This window comes from Panthera uncia, chromosome F2 (assembly GCF_023721935.1).
Source record: "Panthera uncia isolate 11264 chromosome F2, Puncia_PCG_1.0, whole genome shotgun sequence".
In the NCBI taxonomy this organism is placed as follows: Eukaryota; Metazoa; Chordata; class Mammalia; order Carnivora; family Felidae; genus Panthera; species Panthera uncia.
The window spans coordinates 39,957,574-39,983,747 of NC_064812.1; the positions used below are offsets into that span (position 1 = coordinate 39,957,574).

Below are 26,174 nucleotides of genomic sequence, written 5' to 3' on the forward strand. Positions count from 1 at the left end.
ATAAAGTATAAACTGAAGAAAAGGACCATCATTAAGACACGTGTGTGGGGCTTATACATGATCAGTAACTTCAGACAAGTTCTAGGACACATTCCCAATCAGGAAAACACAATCTCTCTGTTCAAAGCATGAACTCAGGCAAATCTAATAAGCTGACCAAACATGCTTTTCTGCAACCAGGCCAGGAGGACAAGCATCCTTTGTTCCACTAAGGAAAGTTTTTGAAAGGAAAGGGAAATGTTTCCTTTTTTTAAAGATATCCTCAGAAAGACTTAATTTATACATATATAATCTTCTGTGTAAAGAGCATGTATCATAAGGTACCAACATAAACTATCAGAAAAGTATGAGCCAACAGAAAAAGATGTTGAAGAGAAGAGTAGAAAAGGAAGAATCCCAAAGGGAGCAAGCATATCCTCTTGTATACAGCTTTGGACTGTGACGGGCAGCAGGGCAGTCCTGGGAAGCCACTGCAATCCGTGGGGCTTGGTCACAAGCAACAGGAAACATGGTTTAAGAGGACAAAACCTTGGGGTGCCTGGGTGGCTCAGTTGGTGAAGCATCTGAACTCGGCTCAGGGCATGATCTCACAGTTCGTGGGTTGGAACCCCACATCGGGCTCTGAGCTAACAGCAAGGAGCCTGCTTGGGATTCTCTCCCTCTCTCTCTCTGCCCTGCCCCCACTCATGCTTTCCTTCTCTCTCTTGCTCTCTCTCAAAATAAATAAACTTAAGAAGAAGAAGACAAAATCTTACCTGCTAGACTTGCCTCTAAGCTGGAGGAGTCCATGAAGGCACCCAGAGCAGTAGTTCTCAAACCTTCTGGAAGCTAGAATCACCTGGCGAGCTTTTACAGACAGCTGGGCCCCACCTCCCACGGAGTCTGATGTCCCAGGTGGGGCCCAGGCATACAGAGCTTTTCAGAGTTCCTCAGATGAGTTTAATGAGCAGGAAGGGGTGAGAGTCAGTGATCTAGAATATGCCCCTCGCTCTCCAGAGCTAAGAGCTGGAGAGGCTAAAATACCTTTTCTTTTCACCAAAACACAATAGCCACATTAAGAAAAAAGAAGAAAGAAATCAGCCTATCCTTTCTTTCCCATCTGGTCCATGGCACCATCATTTTTCTCAGTCTCAGGTTCAAAAACTCCGAAGAGGATCCTCTCTTCTTTGATCAGCACATCTAATCAGCCGTCCATTTCAATCAGCATCAACAGAGACCAGTGCTGACTCCACAGCGGGCACGCTTCTAAATGCTTGACATGCAAGAACTCCCTAATCCTCACAGCATCACCATGAGGTGGCTACTGTGACTGATCTCCTTTTTACAGATGAGAAAACTGAGGCAGAGAGAGACTAAGTAATCTACCCGAGGTCACACAGCCAGACACTGGCAGAGCTGAGAATTTAAAGAGACCCTGTGAATTCTACTCCTTAGTTCCCCCATCACCAGACACAAGCTTATGGAGAGAAGCCATCAAAGCAATAGGCTCCACATTGGTAAAGAAATCAGAATATGGGTGGGGCACCTGGGTGGCTCAGTCAGTTAAGTGTTCAACTCGTGGTTTCAGCTCATGTCACGATCTCACCGTTTGTGGGTTTGATGGGTTCGAGCCCCACGTGGGGCTCAGTGCTACTGGTATAGAGCCTGCTTGGGATTCTCTCTCTGCCCCTCCCCTGGTGACTCTCTCAAAATAAATAAATAAACTTAAAAAAAAAAAAGGAATATGGGTGATCTAGGGTATTTGGACAACCAATGCAAATGAAGTGTGACACTTCATTTTTCTGAGCTACACCTGTTAGACCGTATTAAAAACTGGTTATACATTTAAATACTTTCTCTGCTTTCTTGAAAGATAACAGTATCATGTCAGGGCTATTTAAAGCTAAAAAAAAAAAAAAAAAAGCCCCCAAAACACGAGGATCTAACTTCTGCTAGGCCACATAAAATGCAGTCGTGGCAAACGCCGCCTGGCAGTTGTGAGACAATTACAGACAAGAATGGAAAGTGCCTATCATGGCTCTAAGTACATAGTAGGACGTCTGTGTAGTAATTTTCAATGTTAGTGTCCTTTAATAAAATTCATTTCTTAAAAATATCACCCCACAGACTTATTTTCTGAAAAACTATGAGGCAAATGTATTTATGTTATTATGCTAAGATTTACCAAAAATGTTTTCAAGAGAAAAACGTTGGGAGAAAAGATGACCCTACACCCAACACCAGCAAAAGGAACTGAGCAAAAAAGTACTTCTACCTGGATCAGAAGTGCCTCAGCCTCTCTTTTCCAGAAAAGCACTGACATATTTTTAGTATAAAAATCTAAGGAACGGTCTTCTTCCCTCAACCTACCATAGCAGCTTTTTTTAATCCCATAAAATGTGGTATTAATTCATGAGGACTTTGCTTCTAGTTTTGATTCTTATCTCCAAGAACCTTTCATCTCCTTTTCTGTCTACAAGTCTCCACAATCTTCCTAGGATTTACGTCAGCCCCTGGTATCTCCAAATCCTAGTGCTTTCTGTTCTCCTCCCTGAATTAGCCAAAATGTTTGTGGATAATAATCGAGTCCACCAGAGCACAAGTTTTGCTGCAAGTTAAAAAATTATCTAAACATCATTTTAAATTATTCATTTTGCACAGAACACATTAACCACACTGATTCAGAGCATATAACATATAATGTATGTTCCATTTGATATTGCATTTACGTACCAACCATGGGCCAGAAGTAAGTGTATTAGGTGCTAATCATTAATGTGCACAATGAAGGAGAAGAAGGAGCCAGAAAGGGAATGTTTTATGGTAAAAAAAAAAAAAATTACTAACAAATCAGATGGCCTAGGTCCAATATATAGCTTTACCACTAACTATATGATATTGGACAAATACTGATGGGTTTCCCTTTAAAAGTCAATTCCAGCTCTAAATCCATTGTTACATAATGAAAAGGCAGAGTCCAAAAGAATAAAATAAAAATCATCCGACACTTTTATACCTCTTTCATTCATCAGTTAAGACTATCTGATCTTAGCCAAACATATAAGGTCCAGTTCTCACCTGTCAGAGCCCCAAGTTTATAGAGTATGGAAAATTAGACTATATGAAACATAAGGTTTCTTTCCCCTCGGATACAAACACCAAGAAATTATTCAGGTTCTAAACAATTTCTTAATCTTTGTGTCTTTCATACATCTTAATACCCAGATGTCTTTCCTCAGAGAACAGATGGGGAAAGAGAAAAAAATTTGAACATCAAATATCTTCAGGTCATGAATAGAATTATTTTTCTCCAACACATCATGCCACTTCAAAGAAGGTTTTGTTTTTGCTTTTCTGGGAAAGCAGTTACTTCTCTTCTACAAGGGGTTCTTCTTATCCCTCTCAATGATAGATATAGTTCTTTGGCAGTTTTGATAGCTAGGTATGTCTAACTAGATTCAGACTGATACATACAATGCACGTGTTATCTATGGGCCCAATACATCTTCAATTCCCCTCAATAATCAAAAGGTAGGTGATAGTTGCTTAAAGGTAGGTATCATGCCGTAATTTCTTTTTTTACCTTGCAAGACCAGCAAAGAACTTTGCTCTTGGTCGATGTGCCAAGATGATTTAAGTCTTAACTGACTGACTTACCAAACATAAAACTTCATTCAATAACCAATCAGAACCATTACAAAATCTAATCAAATCTAATACAGTTTCCTCCCGCTATCCGAAAGCAGAGAGTTCCCATGAAACCTTTCGTAAGCCAAAGTGGCAGAAAGCGAAGAAGCAATTACCAGTAATTTATACGGGAAAACCTTTGAGCATTCCCAGACCCAAAAAATAACCTCCCTTAGGCTTTTCTGGTATCTTAGGACACATCTTGCTAATGGATACACAAAATGAATCAAGATAAAGCACAGATGCTCACACAGTTCAAAGCTGCAGTGGTTTGATGCGAAGATGCTGTGTGTAGTTCCATAGGAAGGAGACTGGCGGCGCCCCTCTTGATGCTTAGGGTACATGCCACCTCCATAATGGCTCACCACAAAACAAACGCTCAACGTATTTTCACTTCTTGCCTTGTTTCGTAAAAGCGAAAATTCTCTTCAGATTTCTTTCAGTTAGTGAAAACAGGTACTAAGATAGGTCTTACATAAAAATGCAATAGCCTAATGTGAACTTCCAAAGAGCAGGGGGATGCCCAAATTATGAAATAAAAATACTCACCACTCTTATCTAAATGAGTTCAAAGCAGGGCAGAAATAAAATTAAGATTTTAATTCATTAGCAAACCTAACAGATAAATCAGGGTTTACAGCATAAGATTCCAATACTGACCTTCTGTAAGCATTTACAATGGTAATCCCAAGTACTATGTCAGGTTTTATGAAGCTTTCATGAAGTCTTAACTAAATTTTCAACTTGTATGCAAGTCTCTTTTGAGCTTTAGCTGAATGTAACTGAGGAAACAGATGATGGCAGAAAGAAAGTATAATTCGGCATCACACCCTGCCTGGTAAAAAATAAACTGGTCATAAATTTGTGAAAATACATGGCCCTTGGTGTCAGGGGTCAAAATGCAAGTGAGAAACAAAAAACATATATGCATACATATTTATGCACGTAGAATGTATTCCAGAATCACAAAATTTAAAGCTAGAAGGAAAGAGAATCAAATGTGCTTAAAGCACCTATTATGGGTCAGGTTTACGTTAGAAGTTTTCGGTCATTATTGAAGTTAATCTTCAAAATAACCAAAAAGCAAAATATTATAATTCTCGGTCTTACACTGAAAACACAAGGTCAGAAATGATAAGACATTTCCTCGAGGTCACGTGGATTTCAAGTGGTAATACCGAAAACCAAACCCCAATACACTGGATTCCAAAACCCTGAAGACCATCTCCTGTGTCATCTTAATTTGGGAGAGCACAAAACTGAAACTTGGCAAAGCCAGAACTACAAGTTCATGTGGATTAGAATCTACATATGTTATGACCCCACACTTTATTGCACTGTCACACACCTGTCACCCAGGCAACTAGACACTGTTGCCTCACGACTCAGTAAACAGTGATCTTTTGGTTGCTAAACATGTCAAGTGAATCGAGCCATCAGCACAGATGTACTAACCCTAAATAGTAAACCTTCAGTTAACCAGAAATTAGAGACCCTTGTATTAACATTTTTACAATCTTTTCTCAAATGTTTCCTGCATCTATTGAGATGATTATATTGTTATCTCCCTTAAACTGTTGACTGCATTACTTTTCTGATGTTGAAGCATTCCTTGGATAAACTCTATCTGGCTCCATCATTAGTTTTTTAGTAAGCTGCCATTTTCAGTTTGATAATGTTATACGTAAATTTTTGGCATCATAAGTGAAGCTGGCCTGTAGATTTGTTTCCTATGCCCTCCCTGTCTGATTTTGACATACAGTAATGCTAACCTGATAAAATGAAGAAGAACAGCCTCTATCACTCTGGAAGCTCTATAACAACAATTATTATCTACTCCTTCAAGGATCGGCAGGACGTACTTGTAAAACTCTCTGCATCTGGCGCCATTTTTTTAAATTGATTTTTTTGTTGAGATAATTACAGGTTCACATGCAGTTGTAAGAAATAATACAAAGAGATCTCTTCTACTCCTTATCCAGTTTCTGCCAATGGTAACATTTTATAAAACTATCATGACTATCACAAGGATATTGACATTGACACAATCCACTAATCTTATTCAGAGTTCCTAAATTTTACTTGTACTTGTTTGTATCTGTGTGGATGCATATATTTAGTTCTGTGCATTTTATCACATGTACAGATCTATGCATACACATATAAATTTATTTAATATAACCTTAGTGTCACTATATATAGCTTTTTATCAGACTTTTTGTCTATTATAAACAGTTTCCAAGTTATAAACATTCTTCAAACATATTTTTAATGGCTGTATGATATTTAATGTATAATTTAGAATCTTTTATTTAACTAATCTATTATTATACACTCAAGTTGTTTCCATTTTTTAACTATTATTAATAAATCTTCAATAAACACATTTTACCCAGCTATGACTATTTCCTTTGGATAGATTTGAAAAGGTAAAATTACTGGAAAAAATGGGCATTCAACACTCACAGCTTCATCTAGTTCCTGCAAAGACCCTTTCAGAAATAACTAATGACATATCCTCTCACATCACCCATGTTTAGAGAAAAACTGAATCCAAACATATCTCCAATGTCTCAACATAGAGCTAGGCCTCCTCAAATCAGCAAAGAGAACCCCAGCTATGAAAGAGCAGGCTCGGGGCACCTAGATGGCTCAATCGGTTGATCATCCGACTTCAGCTCAGGTCACGATCTCACGGTTCATGCTTATAGCTCAGAGCCTGGAGCCCGCTTTGGATTCTGTGTCTCCCTGTCTCTCAGCCCCTCTACCACTCGCACACTGTCTCTCTTTCTCAAAAATAAATAAACATTAAAAAAAAGAAAAGAAAAAAAAAAGAGCAGGCTCAATCGTTCATCTCCTGGGCCAGTCTCTGGGCTGGAGCTGATCAGATAAGCCCATGTAGTGTATAAAGCCCCCACTCTTTAAGGAGGCAGAAAACCATGAATCAGAATAATAGTAACTAACACATGACATAAAACATGAACATGTGTTAAAAGCTCCTACATATTCTGTCTCGCATAATCCTAAAAATCTTGTTTAGAATATTCCATTTTATAGAGGAGAAAACTGAGCACAGAGTGGTTAAGAAAATTGTCTCAAGTTACACAGTGAAGGGGATTCAAACCCAGGCAAGTCTGACCTCCAATGACCAGTCTCTGAGCCGGTCTACCATACTGCCTGCTCATTTAGATTCTTGTTTGTGGTGACCACAGCACTTACACTGGGTTCCAGTGCTACAGAGAGGAGCTGAGGGGAAGGCACCAGTTAAAGTCCCCTCTCTAGAAATGGGCATCTAGGCCAGAAACCAAATGAGAAGCCTGAGACCCGTCAGTGACTTATGCCTTAAAAAGCCCTCTAACGGGCGCCTGGGTGGCTCACTAGGTTGAGCGTCCAACTTTGGCTCAGGTCATGATCTCATGGTTCATGGGTTCAAGCCCTGCACTGGGCTCTGTGCTGACAGCTCAGAGCCTGGTGCCTGCTTCAGATTCTGTGTCTCTTTCTCTCTCTGCCCCTCCCCTGCTCATGCTCTCTCTCTCAAAAATAAACATTAAAAAATTTTTTTTAAAAAAGCCCTCTAAATTAGGGGCGCCTGGGTGTGTCAGTTGGGGTGCTTGGGTGGCTCAACTGGCTAAGTGTCAACTGTGGATTTTGGCTCAAGTCATGATCTCATGGTTCATGAGTTCGAGCCCCATGTCGGGAGGCTTTGGAATATCTGTCTCTCTACCCCTCCCCCACTCACAGGCTCTTGTTCTCTCTCAAAATAAATAAATAAACTTAAAAGAAAAAAAGCTCCCTAAATTATATAAACAAGTTATGTTTTCTTCTGTCGAGACTGAAAGTGAATTCCATCACATCAACTTCATGCTACGCTGGCTTATATCAGAAAATATATGAGAAAACACTAGATCATGAACATTCAGAGCAACGTATATAATCCCAGTACATGATGAACACTCCATTCAAGTTAACTGATCACCATCAGCTCTTGGAAATGACTTACCTTTCAGTAATGTGAATGAATTCCTTGTTTCACTAATAAAATAGTAAGTATTTGGCAGGAGCTTAATAATTACTTATTGATTAAGTTAATCTTAACATTTCTCCAATCTTACCCGGAAGCATATAGAAAAACTAAACGTTAAAGACAGAAAATTCTTCTAGTTCACTCCATCATTTTATACACAGGGAAGCTGAGGTTCCACAGGGATTAAGATAATGAACTGCATGTATGCAAAACCTCACTTTTGCCCTAAATATTGTACATTTATTTCTGCTGTCTTTATATTTAATAATATACCACACAAAACTAATATTTGACTTTTACTCTTTCTTGGTAAGAACTAGAAAAAAAGAATCTTCCCTTAAGATTAAGAGTATCTCATTCCATGTGTCATCTTATCATGAGACTAAACTCTATTAACTGCACATACTCCTTAAATACCAGTACTATTTGTATTTAATATACCTGTATAATCATCAAAGAAAATAAACATCCAAATGCTTTGTAAAGGGCACACTTTCTGCATCTTTGTGACATTTTCGACAAAACGAATTGAACAGCAGAGGAAAAAAATGTAAAAACATGTCTTGTCTTTAACAACATTTTCCATAGCTTGAAGTCCAAGACCAGGAGCTGGCTCTCACATCACTGAGTGCACACCAGTTGGCCTCTCTCTGCTGATATGAAATTCAAATGGGAAATCTCCAAAGACTTCAAGGTTTCTCCCCTTCTCCCAGTCCTACCAATTCTTTGAGATAATCAAGAAAAACATTCACAATTCTATTTCAACAGCGTTCTTTGCTATTCAGAGGCAGTCACCCCTCCAGCCTTGTTGCTAAAACTAACGCGGCCCCAGAAACAGACTTGTCAAAACACAGTGAGATTTTTTAATAGTAGGAACCGAAACTCAAATTGCTAAAAGGAGAAATTTCATGCATTTCTATTCTCAAAAAATACTCTCTTTCTCCACTCCCCCCACCCCCACTGCCCAACATTCCCTCACCAGCCCTGCTACCTCCTTTCAGATGACCAGCTTCACTCCAGCATGCAATACAGACATGACTCTCTCCTTCCAGTCTGCTAGAATCTCAATGGAACCAAACAGGAGGAAGCATGGATGTACACCAATGACTGCAGGACTTGACCTCGTCTTGTTTACTCTTCACGCCAACACGGCAATGTTGATGAAACTGAGGTCTAGTGAGTCAAAACTGGCAAACTAGCCCAGGTACACCCATGGGTTGGTGGATTCAGTTGATCCCAGACACACTGCTTTCAGTGGCCAGGGCAAAGCTGAGCTTCAGCAGAAATGATGGATCCCGACTGCCCTTGCCACAGGCACCTGCATTTAAGTATGGATCATTAACAGTTATTTACCAAGCTCAGCACTGAGCAGGGGTGAAATGTGTGAAAAGAGGGCCCTCCCCTTATATGGCATCAATCTCAATGGAAGAGAAAATTCACCTCTTAGAATGTCAGAGGGCTTAAGAACATCTTATACAGCTCCCACATTTCATAGACAAGAAAACAGAGGCCAAGAAAGGAAGAAAAAAACCACTTAGTACTTTCTGTGCCTCAACCACCATTCCTATGCACCCTCATTTTATGCCCACAATAATCATGTCATAAAGGCATTCAGGTCCAAATTATACACATGTACATATGTATTTTTTCAAGTGACTTGGAGTTGTAGCATCTTGTCCAAGTACTATAGTAAGTGGCAGAGTACCAGCATGTGAACCCAGCTTGTCCGCCTCCCATGCCAAAGCCCTTCGTGTTTACAGTGGTTCCCAAGGTCACACAGCTATATACTGCCAGGAGCCCACCAACCAACACAGAATGGCATATAAGAAGGGGAAAAGTATGTGACCCAGACCAGTGGTTCCCAAATGTGGCTGATTCATTAAAATCATCTGAGATGCTTCATAAAAATACCCTACTCCCTTTCAGGCTACTGATCATGTAAGTCCGAGATGAAGCCCTGAAATCTGTATTTTTACACGCTTCCAACGATTCTCATCATTAGTCTGCTGTATCGTTTACAGAAAGATAAAAACAAGGGCCCGGGGCGCCTGGGTGGCTCAGTCGGCTAAGCGTCCGACTTCAGCTCAGGTCATGATCTCACAGTTCGTGGGTTCGAGCCCCGCGTCGGGCTCTGTGCTGACAGCTCAGAGCCTGGAGCCTGTTTCAGATTCTGTGTCTCCCTCTCTCTCTGACCCTCCCCCGTTCATGCTCTATGTCTCTCTGTCTTAAAAATAAATAAACGTTAAAAAAAAATTTTTTTTTAAAAAAACAAGGGCCCAGTCAAACATGAAAGGCCATCTGGGGCTTGGGTCTGAATCAACAGAATGTTAAAGGAGAAACACTAAAGAGGTGGCTGTGTCCCAAGAGTGTTCATGACAGTGAGGCCAGCGGGCAGGTGCTGGGAGACATGATGGGAGTGATCAAGGGGGAAGAAATAGGAAAGAGCAATATTATGAGCATCTTCTAAACTTGGCAGAGATATTTAGTTAGATTCCATGCCATGATAACAAAGAAACACGGAGGTTTGAGGACCATGGGAACACCATCAGAATGGTACAGGATAAATCAAACAGCAGGTGAACATCTGGGCAGGAAGGACAGCTAAAAAGCTGCTGACATAAAGGCACAGGTCCCAAGAAAGACAAAACTAAAGAGGAAGCTACCTGGATCACTAGAACGTGAGCTCCAAGAACACAGAGGAGTTTGCCTGGTTTGTTCAATGCTTTCTCTCGGGCATTCAGTAGGTGCTGAACAGTGTTTGTGGAATGACCACATAGGTGGATTTAACGTCCAACTGGACATGGACGTCAACAAAGTGGAATGAGTCAAGGATGTCTTCAAAATTCAAATCCAAAAGCCTAGAATGAAGATGATGGTACTGGCACAACTAAAAAAAAGTAAATAAGACTAGCTTATTTTCATCAAAGCCTCTTCCTCATTCCTTCCTGCTTTTTGGGTTTTTTTTTTTTTTTTCCTCTAACAGTTTATTTTGGCTTCTGGGCCATGAAAGAATTAGGTGATTTTGAGATACTGGAGTGTACTGTTGATGGTGGCAGAAATGGCAGGTCTTCTTCCATGGTAAGAACGAAATGATGAGGGGTGCCTGGGTGGCTCAATCAGTTAAGTCTCTGACTTTGGCTCAGGTCACGATCTCACCGTTTGCTGAGTTCCAGCCCCGCGTTGGGCTCTGTGCTGACAGCTCAGAGCCTGGAGCCCGCTTCGGATTCTATGTCTCTCTCTCTCTCTCTCTCTCTGCCCCTCCCCTGCTCACACTTTGTCTCTGTCTCTGTCTCTCTCTCTCAAAAATAAATAAACATTAAACAAACTTTAATATAAAAAAAAAAGAAGGAAATGATGAGCGAGATCATTTAGTTTGATTTTTGGCAGTGTTGAAAAGGGACTGTGTTGTGAGAATCTAAACCCAGATGACATTCCTTATACCACCTATTGGATCACTGCCAGCTGACATGCCAAATAGCACAGTGGCTTGACCAGACTCCTTATAAACCTTAATGACAGAGCTGTCAGGATTCTGGGTGGCTGGATCAGCCTCAGGGCTTTGCCAACCTGAGGAGACTCCAGGCCACCTGTGGCTGACCAGGCAGGTCTCCCAGGGCTTCTGGAGACTTGAGAATTAGTCCTGCCCAGAAAAAAAACTAGGTAATCTTTTGAAATCCTCTCCAAACTAATGATTATTCAAGGTGCTATGTGAGTAATCATGTTACACAGCCCTTCAAAACTAGATGTACCAGGCCCCAGGAACAGGAATTGGAGAGCAAACTCTAATTCCTTGTAGGACAACCATCTTTCACAAGCCTGATCTTACAAGATCTTTCTCCAATGATGTCTACCTACTGCTAACACCCAACTAAAAGAGAAACAGAAATTCTATAAAATTCCCCAGCAAAAGTAATTTGTTTCATTACTAGAGCAGCCAAAATATATTTTTTTAAAGAACTGAAAAAGGTTATACGGTTCCAATTCTATTTTTCTCTCTAATGCAAACTTTCCAAAGCCTGCCTTTTATAATGCACTGAGAGGTAACGCACGGGTCCAAATGACTTGACAGTTTCTTTTAATTTACACACACTGAAACATGTGTATAAAACTCCACTAGTTCAAAACACTTCCTCTTCTTAAACATATTTCTAGTTCTAATTATGTGTTTATAGCAGTCTGCAATATATTATTTCTAAAGATAAACAGTCACATTAAAAAAAGAAATGGATAGAAAAACAGCAGCATATCACTACCGCCACACTCAGTCAGTCTTTCCCCTCACATGGTGTTCCCGCAGCGAAAGCCCTAACCTGCTGGTGCAAAGTATGAATGCATCACCACTGCTGTCTCCAGCATCCAGAAAGGAAGGGCCACAGTTTCTTCTCACAGATAGCTTTGAGCCTTCATTGCTAAGAACCTCTTCGCCCTCACCTTGCCTTGTGCTTAGTATAAAACTCAAGAATTCAATAACTGCAGACATTTTTCCTTTCCTCTTTACAAAGACAGACTTAAAGCTCGGAAGACCTCTACTTCTAATTCCCAGGAAACTGCTGCAGTTTTCAAATTAAAACACGAGGTACTGGAAATAACGTGCTGTAATAGCTAATTGTTAAAAAATTAAGTCTATCAACTTCACCTACGTTGATGCCGCTATACATGAAACAGAAACTAAAAAGTAATTGATATGGACTAGTGGCCATCCTGGGCTTTGAAACAGCCTAACAAAGACTCTCTGCTAGAGTCTCCAAGTTGACATTTTAAAAATATCTAATCACCCTTCTGGATGGTAGTCCAATTACTGAAAAGAGTATCAACCACAGTGAAGGAGCTCACTGCGAAAGCATCTAATCCTGGTAGGAAATGAAAAATAGATCCACAAAGAGAGTTCAGGGGAAAGGTGTCACCAGGTAGGAAAACAGTTCAGCCACAAAGCTTCCTTAAGGAGCAATATCAGATTTATGCAAAAATCCAGAAAACCAGAAAATAGAGACATTCTTTCTGGAGAATCCCCAAACAGTAACACTTCCTGGCAAGTCCTGAACAGGATTTGACCAAAAGAAGGACTTCCTTACCCCTGTACAGCCTTTTAGGCAGGCTTCTCTTGAAAACCTTTAGAGGGAGTTCTCCCTTTGCCCTGTTTTGCAACAAGATGAGCAATAACGTTTTTTGTTGTTTTTTTTTTTTTTCCTGAAATAAACAGAGAATCTCTTCCTTTTTGTTTACAATGAGTCAAAGTTCATAACTGGCTGGGAGATTACCAGTCCCAACGGATTAGCCCATCATTTGCCAAAGAGAAATACTGATAAGGCTCGCAGTTCTGTTTTACAGCCCAAGCACCCAAATACCCATCTCTTCTGTGTACAGTGTACAATTCTACCTGCTTTTCAATCTCAAGTAACGTTTGGGGACCTGCTGGCACACACAGCGGCTCCCACACTGATGGAAAACGCCCATCTGCTGCTCAGTGCCCAAGAGGTTTTCAACTCTTGAACTGCTGCTTCAACTCCCAAAAAGAGGGAGAAGGAAGAGGGAAGTAACACTCCAAAGGCGAGGAGGAAAAATTCACAAAACCATCCCTGGACAAGTTACTAGGTGCCAAAAGGAGGAGGTATGGAGAGCTAAAAAAGGTCAGAAACAGCTGCACTCCGTCACCGAAGCCCCGGAACGCACTGAGGCTGCAGACAGTATCTGGGTGCTCAGGCTTCCACCTTAGCCTGGCAAAGCTCGGGGCGCCCAGGTAGGGGCCGCCACCGACCAGAAAAGCCCAGGAGGCAGATCCCTTTAGAGGGCGCTCATCGGGCGACGTAGGAAACAAACTCCAGCCCCAGAAACTCGACCCAAAGGAGGAGAATCCAAGTTCCCATTGCCGCGGCCGGAGGGAGGCTGGGTGCCCGCAGCCGACCCGGGCAGGAGAAGAAACTCCACCGGCCCTCGGAAGCACCCCTGCTAGAGCCCGCGAGGACAAGCGTGGAAGGCTGAAAGCCTCGGTCCCCGATGGCCAGGCGACCCGAGGCCGAGCTTGGTGTCACCCGCACCCGGCCAGGTCCAGCAAGCTGCACTCCAGGGTAATCCGTATTAAAATGTCCTCCTGCCCCTAAGGGCCCGCGGGGCCGCCCTCCGCCCCTCAAGGAGGAGGGGTCGCCGCAGGACTGGGATTCCAGAGCCCCGGGCCCCAGCATTTTCCGGCGCGTTCCGCGCACCTCGCGGGACCCGGGACTGGGCCTCAGCGGGGGGGGGTAGCCTTCCCACGAAGTGTCTGCTACCTGGCCCCAGCCACAGAGAACATCAAACAAAAGAACTTCTGCAACTTTCCTCCCCGGACACTCTCGGGTTTCTTAAATCGGAACCCCACCTCCCCAGAACTTGCATTCAACTGAGTAGGAAAGCTAAGCTAGCGTGGGGGGTGATGTGTGGAGGAGAGGACCCCAAAGTTTCCAGGTTGTCCCTGGGTCTCGCCCAGCGCGCGGAGGGGACGGGTTCCCTCGCCGGCACTCCGACTGTTCTGCCCCCCCCCCCCCACCTTCCCTAGGTCCTTCTCGGGCCAGGCAGCAAGACCCCTCGAGGGCGAAGTTGCGAGTGACTCCACGGGCCTCTGCGGTTAGACAAAACTGCGATTCTCGCACCCTCATCCCCGGGGACCTCGCGGCAACTCCGGCGAGCAGCGCTTTTCTGCGGGAAGGGAAGGCAAGGGGGAAAGTGGTGGAGGAGCGAGCGCATTTGTCCCAGTAGATCCCCGGGGACCAAGCGCCAGGTCCGGGTGGGGAGCGGGGGTAGGGATCCCCCAGGAGGCGCTGCCCGATTGCCCGCGGGCGCTGCGGACTCCCCGCGGCCCCGAGCACCCGAAACGGCGCGCGCTTCCCCCTCCTGGCCCACTCACCGACTCCGCCGACACGCAGGCCACCAAGCCCAAGGTGAGCAGGATCCAAGCGCGCCGCATATTCCCCGGGGACCGGCTGCTCCCAGCCGCCGCTTGCAACGAGGACGAAACGAAGCCTACTGCCTAGCGCCCGGCGCAGCCGGTACAGAAAGATCCGGGGCAGAGCAGCCGCAACGACCGCGGCTTGGGCTCGGGGACTGGGGCTCCCGGCTCAGGGGCGCTAGCTGGCTCCTCCTGCGCCTGCTCTCGCCGCCCGCGGCTGCGCCCCGGGAATGCGGCGCTTTTCTCACTTGTTGGTTTCTACACTCCCGAAGCCGAGTTGTTGCTCCTGGGAGGCTGTTCTCTAGAGCTCTTCTTGCTCTGCTGCTGTTTTACTCCTCCGCGGACTCCTTCCCAGTGTCGCGGCTCAGTTGCTGGTTTTGAGGAATAAATTAGATGGCTTGGAATGTAGCTGCAGCTGAAGTTTGGGGGCAGAGCGGTCAGGGCGGGCGGTCCGCGCGGCTGGAGCTCCGGGAGTATCTGGAGAGAAGCGCGTCCGAGCGGGGCTAGTGGCTCAGCGGCTGCGCCCCTCCTCCTCTCCCGCCGCCGCCTCCCTCCCCCGATCCGATCCTCCTCCTCCTCCTCCACCTCCTCCTCCTTCTCCACGTCCTCCTCCTCCTCCGTTCCTCCTCCTCCCGCTCCCTCCCTCCCTCCCTCCCTCCCTCGCCTGCTTCTCCCAGCTCCTCCGGGCGTCAGGGGGAGAGGAGGCGGCAATGTGACTCCCAGCTAAACCCGGGAGAAATTCCTACAGGATTACGCCTCGATTGGCAGCTTTGGGGACCAGTGGGCGCCGGTGGCTCCGCGCTGTGGCCGCTCTGGATCTGCTGGTCCGCAATCAATGCTCCAGCGCTTCAATGCTCCTTCATTTTTCTCCTTCCTTCTCCTCTTTTCCTCTTTCCACCTTCATGCTCTTTTCTTCTCTATTTTCTTGTCCCCCGCCCCCTTTCACTTTTCTGGCAAGAGATAGGGGAAGCAATGAGAGACATATTTTAGCTTTTCTGCCTGCGAGAATTAGACCAGTAGAAAGAAACTGCTTTGGGAGTTGGAAAAACATACACAAACTTTACAGATGCCTTCAAGCAGTGTGATCTGCTCATAAATCACAAGTTCATGAAAATTGTATTTTAAAAGAGAAGACAATAAATGTAATAAATGTGTAGTAAGAGTATTCCTCACCCTTCCTTAACCGCCCTCTGCAAAAGAAAAAAAAAAGAGGAGTGACCCCTGTAAACTCAAAATGCAACACTTTCAAAGCTCATAATTTCATTAAGGACTTAAATACCAGTTCTGCCTCACACACAGTTTAAGCCCCTAAGTCATTTTATAGGCTTCATTTCAGCATTGAGGTGTTAACGTTTGGAAGCTACAAATAGGGCAATTTAACGAGAAATTGGATAGAGACACTGAATAACAACAGATTTAAGAGAACTTCAAAGAAAAGAGGGATAAAGTAATTTCTAGTCTGAAGAAAATAATGAGCATGTACTTCCTGAATAGAAGTAATTGAAATATTTTGTGATGAAAACTTTTTTTTCAAATCTGTGGCCATGGTATGTGTACTAGAGAACAGGGAAAATACCTATTCCCTTCCAGTTTCTAACACTGCTTTTCTCTCTGACTTATGGAGTAAATGAATTGTGGAACCCATTCTCCTCGAATGCCCACTCCAGGAGACCGGGGACCTGTCTGTTTTTCACCACTGTATTCTCATTCCTAGTATGTAAAGACACACGATAAATATTTATGGAATAAATTTTGATCTAAAACCCAATCTATACTGCGTAAGATTTGTCAACTTTTAAGATACATAGATGTGGACACATAGATACGAGGCCATGGTAATTTTTGAATTTAGAATAAAATACAGTCATATTCTGAGAATTACAGTGTCTTAGTAACCTTTCACTGTAATAAATCTCAAAGAAAAAAACTTTAGAAAACTGGAGAGTTATAGCTCAAACTCAGAGGCATCCAGCCCTTTGCTGCTGAGTGCCATCCACGAAGCTCCCCATGGGCAAATCTAGGGCACTGACAGTCCAAAAGGTAATGTAGAGAAATACAAGAGTGGACAAAGGAGGGGGAAAAAAAAAAGAAAAAAATCAGGAGACTGGAAGTTGTATCATCAGATGCTTCTGATTCCATAGAAACTGAGCTGGCAACTGTGGGGTCAATGTGGGTCCAGCTTGGTTTTTGGAAGAATGAGCTACAGCCATATTTTTAACATGGATTGTGGTTTGAAGAATTTCATGAAATGGGGGGAGAGAGACTGCTGAAAGGAGTTTCCAAAGGAAAATAAGCAGTGTTATGGAAATACAAAGAGCCACAAAATGTTACCTCTACCCCCAACAGAGATCTAGCCTGCTCTCCAGTCTCACACCTCCTTTCTCCCCACTAGTTACAAACATCAAATAAATTAGAACTCTAATGAAAGAGGAAAATGCACTCATTTACTGGCTCTCTGAGTTATTGCTGTTTATTGGGGCATCTACCTAACAAGAAACACAGTGGCTGTTCTCTGATTCAGCTTGGGCACACAGTGATAAAAATAAATAAGCACATGCATCTGTTTGAGGGACATATACACCTAAGCTCTTGGTGTTTATGGGAGTCTCAGTGATTTGTTTTTTATAAGTGATCCTGAAGCATTGAGAGCCTGTGTGGTAAGGGGAATGGTACACTTTTGAGAGTCACACAGTATCAGGTATTTGATAACAAATAAATATTCAAATCCTGTGTGCAAATGCATTAACAGGTCTGGCCAGAAGGATAATCTGGAGGCATAAAAGGCACTAATAGGAAAAGCACCTACCTAAGGGCTGAGTACAGAAAAGCTGCCTCATGCTGAGTGGGGGGTGATGGGAGGGGACAAGGGATGTCTGATGGTGTTAGGAACATGTCTAAACTTGGAAATGACGAATGTCCATGTCTTAGTCTGTTTGGGCTGCTATAAGGAAAATATCATTGACATAAACAACAAACATTTATTTCTCACAGTTCTGGAAGCTGAGGAGTCCAAGATCAAGGCACTGGAAAATTCAGTGTCTGGTGAGAGCAGGCTTCTTGGTTCACAGATGGCTCTCTTTGCTGTGTTCTCACATGGTGGAAGGGGTGAGGGAGTTCTCTGGAGCATCTTTGATAAGAGCATGAGAGCCATCCAGGAAGGTACACTCTAATGACCTAATCATTTCCCAAACTCCTATCACCAAATAACCATCACCTTGGAGATCAGGGGGTTGGGGGCTGGAGCCAGGACACAAACATTCAATCTATAGCAGCCTGTTTGTGTGTCTTGCTAACTGTAATTTTTTTTTAACTGAATAAAATTCAGTGGAATTTTGTGGCATATATCTAATACACTAAGCATAGCAAGTGGTTAAAGCCAAAGGCTTCTCCCCCGTGTATGTTTTCATGCCCTCCTTTCGAGGGCTGTGCTTTAAGGGGCACAGCAAATAAAATAGCAAAACCAATCACTTCCCAAATAGCTCACTGATTGCTGAAAGAATAAACAACCTACCTCAAGAATCTCACAAGAAAATATAGAAGATGAATAGAATATAAACATAGAGATGCAGGGGTGCCTGAGTGGCTCAGCCAGTTAAGTGTCAGACTTCAGCTCCAGTCATGATCTCAAGGTTCGTTGAGTTCAAGTTCCAAATGGGGAGCTCTGCTGTCAAAGCAGAGCCTGCTTTGGATCCTCTGTCCCCCTTTCTCTCTCTGGCCCTCCCCTGATCAGGAGTGTGCTCTCTGTCTCTGTCTCTATCTCTAAAAGAAATAAACATTAAAAAAAAATTTTTTTTAAGACAGCGATGCAGACATGTAAATAATGGGGGGAAGGGCACTGTGAACTAAAAGGAACAGAACACATGAGATGATAGAAATGAAAGCTACTAGAGACATATTTTTAACCTAAGCTGACACACTGGACCTTTGTCATTATGGTACCTAATGACATCACATTATCGCCATGGACAGGCAGGTGCTGTGGCCCAAGGTGAGCTGTCAGAGTAGGACACTGCAAAGGGAGAAAGATGCCACTTTGTTGTCTTTGGTTGTTTTTCACTTGCCATTCCCTGGAATGTACCGGGGTCTAGGTGAGAAATCTATTCAGTAAGATCAGCCCTGGCTAAATTCACTTGAAAGATGACAGAACCTGAGAATAAGAGGAAATCCAGCCAGCCGTCTGTTAATTACTCAGGCTAATAATGGCAACTGAACTAAGGCCATGATGAAAATCTACAGGCAATCCAAAAAAATCTCTTCTTACCCTCAGCCTTTCCACTCTTCTCTCCATTCACTTGCATCATTCCTTTGCCAGGGACATTGGCTGACTTTTAACTTAAGAGTTGACCTCAAATTACAAGTCTGTGACTAAGGTATACGTCAAATTGCATCGTAAAATCCAGGATGGAAATTTTAAAGAAAGCCTCATTTATAGACTACATCATTTTGGGGCATCAGACATTTACCTAAGAGTCATACTTGGATATATGAATTCAGGAAAGTTCCACAAAGGTATCTTCAAGTTACTCGCATTGCATTTGCATATATCCAGTTGAACAGGAAAATATAATCCCAGCTGATTTTATGTAAAATGCTACTACTCTTGTTACTACTATCTGGAGGCTATGATTTTGAGGGCAGCTAGCTCTAACCCTCCTCACTGTTCTTAGGGATCCACCCTCTCCAAGGCCCTGAAGGAGAGCCTTACACACTGTATACTAAACGGTCTCACACCTCCTTGATCACAGTTGTGTGGACCAGGGCCCTGTGTGGGGAGAGGCAACTTATTAGTGACCACTGACCAATCAGATCCACCCTTCAGATCCAGGGAGCCCGGAGTTGAACTCAACTGTACATTGACCTGGGAATCATCCAAAACTGTCAACGGCTCCTTGTGCCATGAAATAGAAAAGGCTGATTGATGTGCAGTGGAAAGAATAAAGTGGGTAAACAGAGAGAAGCAGAAATAGAAGATACATGGTTCCAGAAAAACGGAGGTCCCTGACTTTTGCTTTTTCTGTTCCTTTTCCAGCTCTTTTGAGACTCCAATTAAATTTGTTCTTTTAGGGCCTGTGAGATATCCTTTAAGGTAATTTTTTTTTATTTTTCTTCAGCTAGTTTAAGAGGACTTCTGTTCCTGGTCAACAAATGATCCCAGACAAAGACAGAGATGAAAATGAATCAGAGTTTGGACACTCTTCACTCTGAGCAAAATGAATTCCTCACTATTTAGTGCTTTATAAAGCATATATATATATATGTAAAGAGCAGTTTTTTTTTCTTTTTTCTCTTTTTTTAAAAAACAGTCTTAATTAAGGCAAACTACTATAAAAATTATTTTTAAAAACTAGATTGGTAGGGAAAAACATTTTTAAAGAAAAGATGTTTTAATTATTGAATTTCCTTAGGGGAAATGCTTTCCATGTTCAGGAGAGCTAGGTATCTTAAAAACTCTAAAAGCAGCATAGAATACATTGATATTTCTCTGAATAAAATAGTATTCATACTGGGATCACCTACAGGTTAATTCAGGGAATTATTTCATTGAATATTTTTCTAAGATATCTAGAAGGCAAAGTGCACAAATTTCCAGGTATGCAAATGTTACTACATTCTTTCAGATAATGAAATGTGAAACAGGTCAGATGCTCGGGTGAGCTGTTAAGTAACCCCATACAGTAAGGAGACGTAAGGCATCCTCTTACACCTGCTGTTACTGGAGTCCATACACCACAATCCATAGTAGCTCAGGCTTTGTTGATAGCCTGGGGTTTGAATCCCAGTTCTACCTCTCACTGTGTTCTACGAGGCCTTGACACCTGAGCAAGCCTCAGTTTCCTCACCTATCGATTGGAGATGATAGGGTGAATGTGTGGAGTGCGTGAACTAATTCATGTGAAGTATTTAGCCAGTTACATTAGTGAACTCACAATAAATGGTGGTTGTCTCAATAAATGCCAATTGTTATAAATGCCAGCTGTCATTAGTAGTATTTCCTCTGTCTGGAATGACCTGTAAGTTCTCCCAGTTCTCTGCCTGGCTAATTCCTACGTATCCTTTCAGTGTCAATTTAGAAGTGTCCTCACTAGCAAGTAGCTGAGTGCCTCCTGTGTGTCACACACCTCCTCCACGTAGCCTTCCCTGAGTCTCCTAGACTGAATAACAGATCTTGAGGATAATTAATGCTCACCTATGAATTATAATCTAGTATAGAATATTTGAGTATTGGTAAAACTTGCTTGTAGAAACATGTTATGTTGTGGGGCTAAAAAAATATGAACAAAACAGACCGAATAGCATTAAGAGGACATAGGAAACAAAAGTACCCATCATTCAGTCTTCAAAAAAAAAAAAAAAAAAAATCAAAAAAAGTGCACCTTCACAAGTTTAAACCCAAATAAAAACCTAGAGAAAGAGTATAAAATTCCAACATTGCAAATCCTCAAATAGAAGTGAAGAAAATTAAGTTGTGAAAACAAACAAAAAAATCATCCCTTTGAATTAAGATAGAAATAAGAAAAATGCTGGGGTGCCTGGGTGGCTCAGTCGGTTAAGCATCCATCTGATTGGCTCAGGTCATGATCTCACTGGTCGAGAGTTCAAGTCCTGCATCGGGCTCAGAACCCGGAGGCTGCTTCAGATTCTGTGTCTTCTTCTCTCTCTGCCCTCCCTGGTTCACGCTCAGTCTCTCTGTCTTTTTTCTCTCTCTCTCTCAAAAATAAGTAAACATTAAAAAAAAAAGAAAAATGCTTTCTTCTTATAGCTATTAGTAATGCAAGGATAGAAGATGGCAGGTTCTCTGCAGAATTAATCCCAGTGCTGCACTGCAAAACCAGCTGGTCCTTCCCCCACCCCCCCCCCCCACCCGTCCCGACCCCTATTCACCACAGGCACACCCCGTGTGACCTATGTGAATGAATCATCTCCTTTCTCTCCCCTCTCATGTAACCCAAATAGACATACACACACATCCATGACACAGGAGTTTTTTGTTTTGTTCTTATGTGTTTTACTATTAAACACCTTCTTCATCTTGTAGAAATTCCTCCAAGTCACCTGACAGAACATTTATTCATTTTTTTAATGGCTTCTTATTTCCCTTTGGTGTGGGTATTTCATACTTCATCCAGCCGTATCCCTGCAAAGGGCATTCTTTCTGTTTCCAGTCGTTTCCTACAAACAATCTTACAGGAAATACCTTTTATATATTTCCTCAATTAATGGTGATTTTCTTTCTGTGGGCTAGATTCCCAAGAGTAGGGTTGCCGAGTTGGAGAGTTATAAATGTGTTTAATTTTATGAGATGTTGTTTGACAGTTTTACAACAACAACAAAAAAAGTTCTCATATTCCTACTAGCGATGTTTGAGAGTATCCTTTTCTTTTTTCCACTCCTCGGCCAGCAATTGGTATTAATTTTCTTTTTGGCCAATTTGATAAGTATGAAGTGACAGCTGAAAGCTAGTGCTGTTTACATTTCCCTGCCTACTAGTGCTTTAGAGCATCTTTTCATGTGTTTATTATACTTGGAGTCGGTCTTCTGTAAACTGTCCTTATTTTCTTCTCATTTTTCTACATGATAATATGACTTCTTGTCAGAGCTCTTGTATGACTGCTATTAATATATCCATCGACAACTATGGTATTAATGCATCTTACATGTATTCTTACATATAGTGCAGTCTGCTTCCAATTCTCTATTCCACCCACAGATCTATGTGTCTATTCTCAGGTCATGCCATATTCATTTGATTACCTTGATGATATAGGACCCTGGGATATTTCCAGTCTCTGTATTCTTCCTCACCAGACACTATTTTCTTTTTTCTTTTCTTTTTTCATGTTTTTCTTGAATATTTTGGGGGTACCTTTTTATCCATATAAATTTTAGGATATTTTAGACACAATAAACCATTTTAGAATTCCATTTGAAATCCACCTAAGCTTTGCAACAATTCACATTTTTCATGATAGTATGGCCTCTCAAACCAGAAAATATTACATTCAACCTTGTTCAGATCTTTAACTATTATTTAATAAGGTTTTATCATTTCTTATAGATCCTGTTAACTTCTTTTTATATATATTTCCATCATTTATATATACTTTGTAACTATTACAAGGAGTAACAGGGAAACAGGATTTCCCCTGTTTTCATTTAGGAACTTTTTGCTACAGGAAAATTGTCTTATCTTTTAATATTTACTTTGTATGCTACCATCTTAAAAATTCTTTAATCTAGTACATTTTTTTTTACTAGAGTTTCTTGGATTTCTAGGTGTACAGTTATATCATCAGCAAAAAGTGTGGTTTAATATCTCCTCTAATGCCTATCTATGCTAGCTATTTAACAACAGAAGTGTTATAAAGAAAAATGGTGATAACAAGTATCCCACTCTAGCTTCTGATTTTAATGAAAACAATTTAGTGTACTGTGTTTTATCATTTCAAATGACGGTTGTGGCTGGTTTGGGGTAGTCTTCAATAGACCACAATTTTTGTTACTTATAATGAGTTTCTATTAGAAATAGTTGCTGATTGGGGTGCCTGGGTGGCTTAGTTGGTTAAGTGTCCGACTTCAGCTCAGGTCATGATCTCACAGTTCTTGAGTTCTGAGCCCAGCTTAGGGCTCTGTGCTGACAGCTCAAAGCCTGGAACCTGCTTCAGATTCTGTATCTCCGTCTCTCTCTGCCCCTCCCCTGCTCTTACTCTGTCTCTCTTTCTCAAAAATAAATAAACATTAAAAAAATTATTTAAAGAACTAGCTGCTGAATTTTATCAAAGCTTTCCCAAGATTTATTAATATGATTCTGTGGGCTTTATCCTTTAGTTGGTTGATGTACTAGACTGTGCTGATGTTCCCTGAGGGTGATTTCTAAGAGCAATCCACTTTCATGTTCCTTTAATAACACTTGCTTGATCTTACTGCATCTATTTTTGAGAACTTGCTAATATTTGCTAATATTTTGCTTAGATTTTTGTGCATCTTATTTGAAAGTGATAATAGCTCTATAACTTTTCCATCCCACTTTCTACTTGATCAGGCTATGGCATTAAAATTGGGCTGACTATATTTCCTCTCTGGCCTGGGATAATTTGAACAGCACTGAAAGAATCAGTTCTTTAGAGATTAGATAGCACCACTCCATCAACCCACTTAATCTTGGTACCTGTTTAGACGTTAGCTCTTTTACCACCATTTATTCTGCCATAATTAGTCTTTTTAAGATTACTATTTCTTCTTGGGTCAATTCTTCGTTCGTATTTCACCACAAAGTCATTATTATCCTCTAGGTTTTAAAATTTGTTGCCATATATGTGCTTCTAGAGAGATGAACATTCTCTTATGATTCTTAAAATTTCTCTTGCATTCTTTTTTCATTCCTTACCTTGTCTCTGACGATTCTCATCTGGCTCTGGAGATTTATCTTTTCTGTTACCTATCTTCTTTAGAGTAACTTTTACATTTACTTAGCCTTACTCTTTTTGTATTTATTTGCTTTCTCTTTTATGTTTATTCTCTCATTTCTTTCTTTTGTTTAAAAAATTGATCTCTTTAAATTTCTTAAATGGAATTCTAACTTATTTTTGTCTATTTTGTAATAATAAAAGCACTTGAGGCTATGCATTTTCCCTTTAGGTAAATTTGCTCTTTCAGTTTAAGAGCTTTTAAGATTTTCCAGTTATCTTGAGAATTGAGGAGTTTTACCAGGATATACCTACATCCTTGTGATTTCTCATCAATATACCTTTCAGTTTTCAGATTTGGGTCTTTCTGCTCAAGTAAAAGTTTCCTTGTTTGTTTGTTTAATTGTGAATTTTTTATTTGGTTTTATTTTGTTAGTTTTATTATTAAAATTTCCTCACTTTCCATTTTTTTCTTTCCAGAACTCCTTTTTTTTTTTGTCTGTTATTCCTACTATTTGTTTGCTACATGTCCTAAATATATTCTCCAAGTCTCTTATCTTTTCTGACATGATTTCCATATTCCCATGTTTTTGCTTGCTCCTGTTCATGAATTTCCAGACTGCTATTCAGACCTTAACAGTGGTAAGCATTTCTCCTTTCACTTACCTTCTGAACTTTTTATCAGGAAATCTTATGTTTTATTACTAATTAATATTATTTATTTGCAGATGCAATTATGTTCTTAAAGTACATTTTAAAAAAACTAATGTTTTCATCTGTTTATTCTAGGAGTTTTATTTCCTTAGGTATATGATCTGGTAGGTTTTCCTCTCTCAGGCTGCTGAATACCTACTGCTTCGACAGGGTATATTTCTTTGTTGGCTAGTTTGGTCTCAGATGTAGCTGATCAGAGAATATCCTTATGATGGAAATCACAGGTGGAGGAAGGCAAAGGGGTTCTGCTCATGTGTCCTTGCACTGACTGGCAGGCATGCCATCAGTTCTCTTGCCTTCCTGCCAGGCCACCTGAAGGAAGCTTCTCTCTTCCCTGGTCCTCAGCCTCAAGATCAGGAAAGATTTACCCCTCCTTGGCCTCTGCAGAAGGGATCAGAAAGACCTAGCATGCCAACACGGAGCAGAAAGTGTCTTCTGCCCTGTAGACACTCACTCTATGGCCCATCTTCTGGATTCTCCTTGGGGGAATCAAGGGTATAAATGGGTGTGTGTGTTAAGGACTGGCACTTTGGTGGCCTCTTCTAAGCTATCTGTTATATTTTCTAAAAGGAAATAAATCACTGAAATTATAACAGAGTGGCTGGTCTGGGCTGTGGCATCAGACCAACAGATCCAGGTTTTGTTGCCCATTTAAGTGAGAACAGAAAAGGTTTAAGGAGCAAGAGTTATTTGCAAGGTGAACATTTCAGGGAAAATATCATGCAAACCAAGGAATGCCTGTGTATAACAGACTAGAAACCGTGGCTCTAGGAGTACCATCATTTGCCCAAATTGATCCAACTCGTGAGTTTGAGAGCCAGGATTCCCAGCCCAGTGTGTCTGGAAGTTTTAAGTCTTCTGAAATTTCTTCCATAGTTGAGTTCTTCCATTAGTTACCTGTTAGCTTTTTTTTAAGGCTTAAGCAAAATTTATAAATATTTCACTGAGGGAGTTTCCAGTTTTATTTTTAATGTGTTTTTTCAGTTTCCATATTTGTAGTTTTTTTTAATCTTTTTTTTTATAATCAAGTGCCAAATGACTAGTATTGTCATCAGAGAACATAATTGGGATATTTTTTATCTGTCATTGCTATGTGTCTCAAGCCAAAGAGGACCTCAAGGTAAGCTCAGAACCTCCTTGCTGGGTGATGTTTATTTTCTTCTTGTACATATCCATGGTGGATGCTTGCCTAGAGTATCAGATGCAGCTAGGGTTACTATGCTTCTGAAAGAGGCATAAAGAACATCTGAAGGTTCTATAGAAAAACAACAAAATGACCACAGATGTAAGAGCTATCAAATGAGGAGAAACTAAAGGAAATAGTAGAGCTCATATAAGATAAAAAATGGTGGGGGGAGCACCTGGGTGGCTCAGCTGGTTGAGTATCCAACTTGATTTGGGCTCAGGTCGTGATCTCACAGTTCGTGAGTTTGAGCCCCACATCAGC

General features: G+C 41.6%; 1 protein-coding gene across 1 annotated transcript in view; it reads right to left on the reverse strand.

Annotated features, from left to right (window-relative positions):
• SDC2 (syndecan 2) overlaps positions 1 to 15,106 on the reverse strand; it is a 100,604-nt gene extending 85,498 nt beyond the window's left edge. Inside the window, exon 1 of the mRNA XM_049633071.1 lies at positions 14,568 to 15,106. Coding sequence (XP_049489028.1) covers positions 14,568 to 14,627 — 60 coding nt within the window. The 5' untranslated portion in view covers positions 14,628 to 15,106. The remainder of the gene's footprint in view (positions 1 to 14,567) is intronic.
• Between the last annotated feature and the right edge of the window lie 11,068 nt (positions 15,107 to 26,174).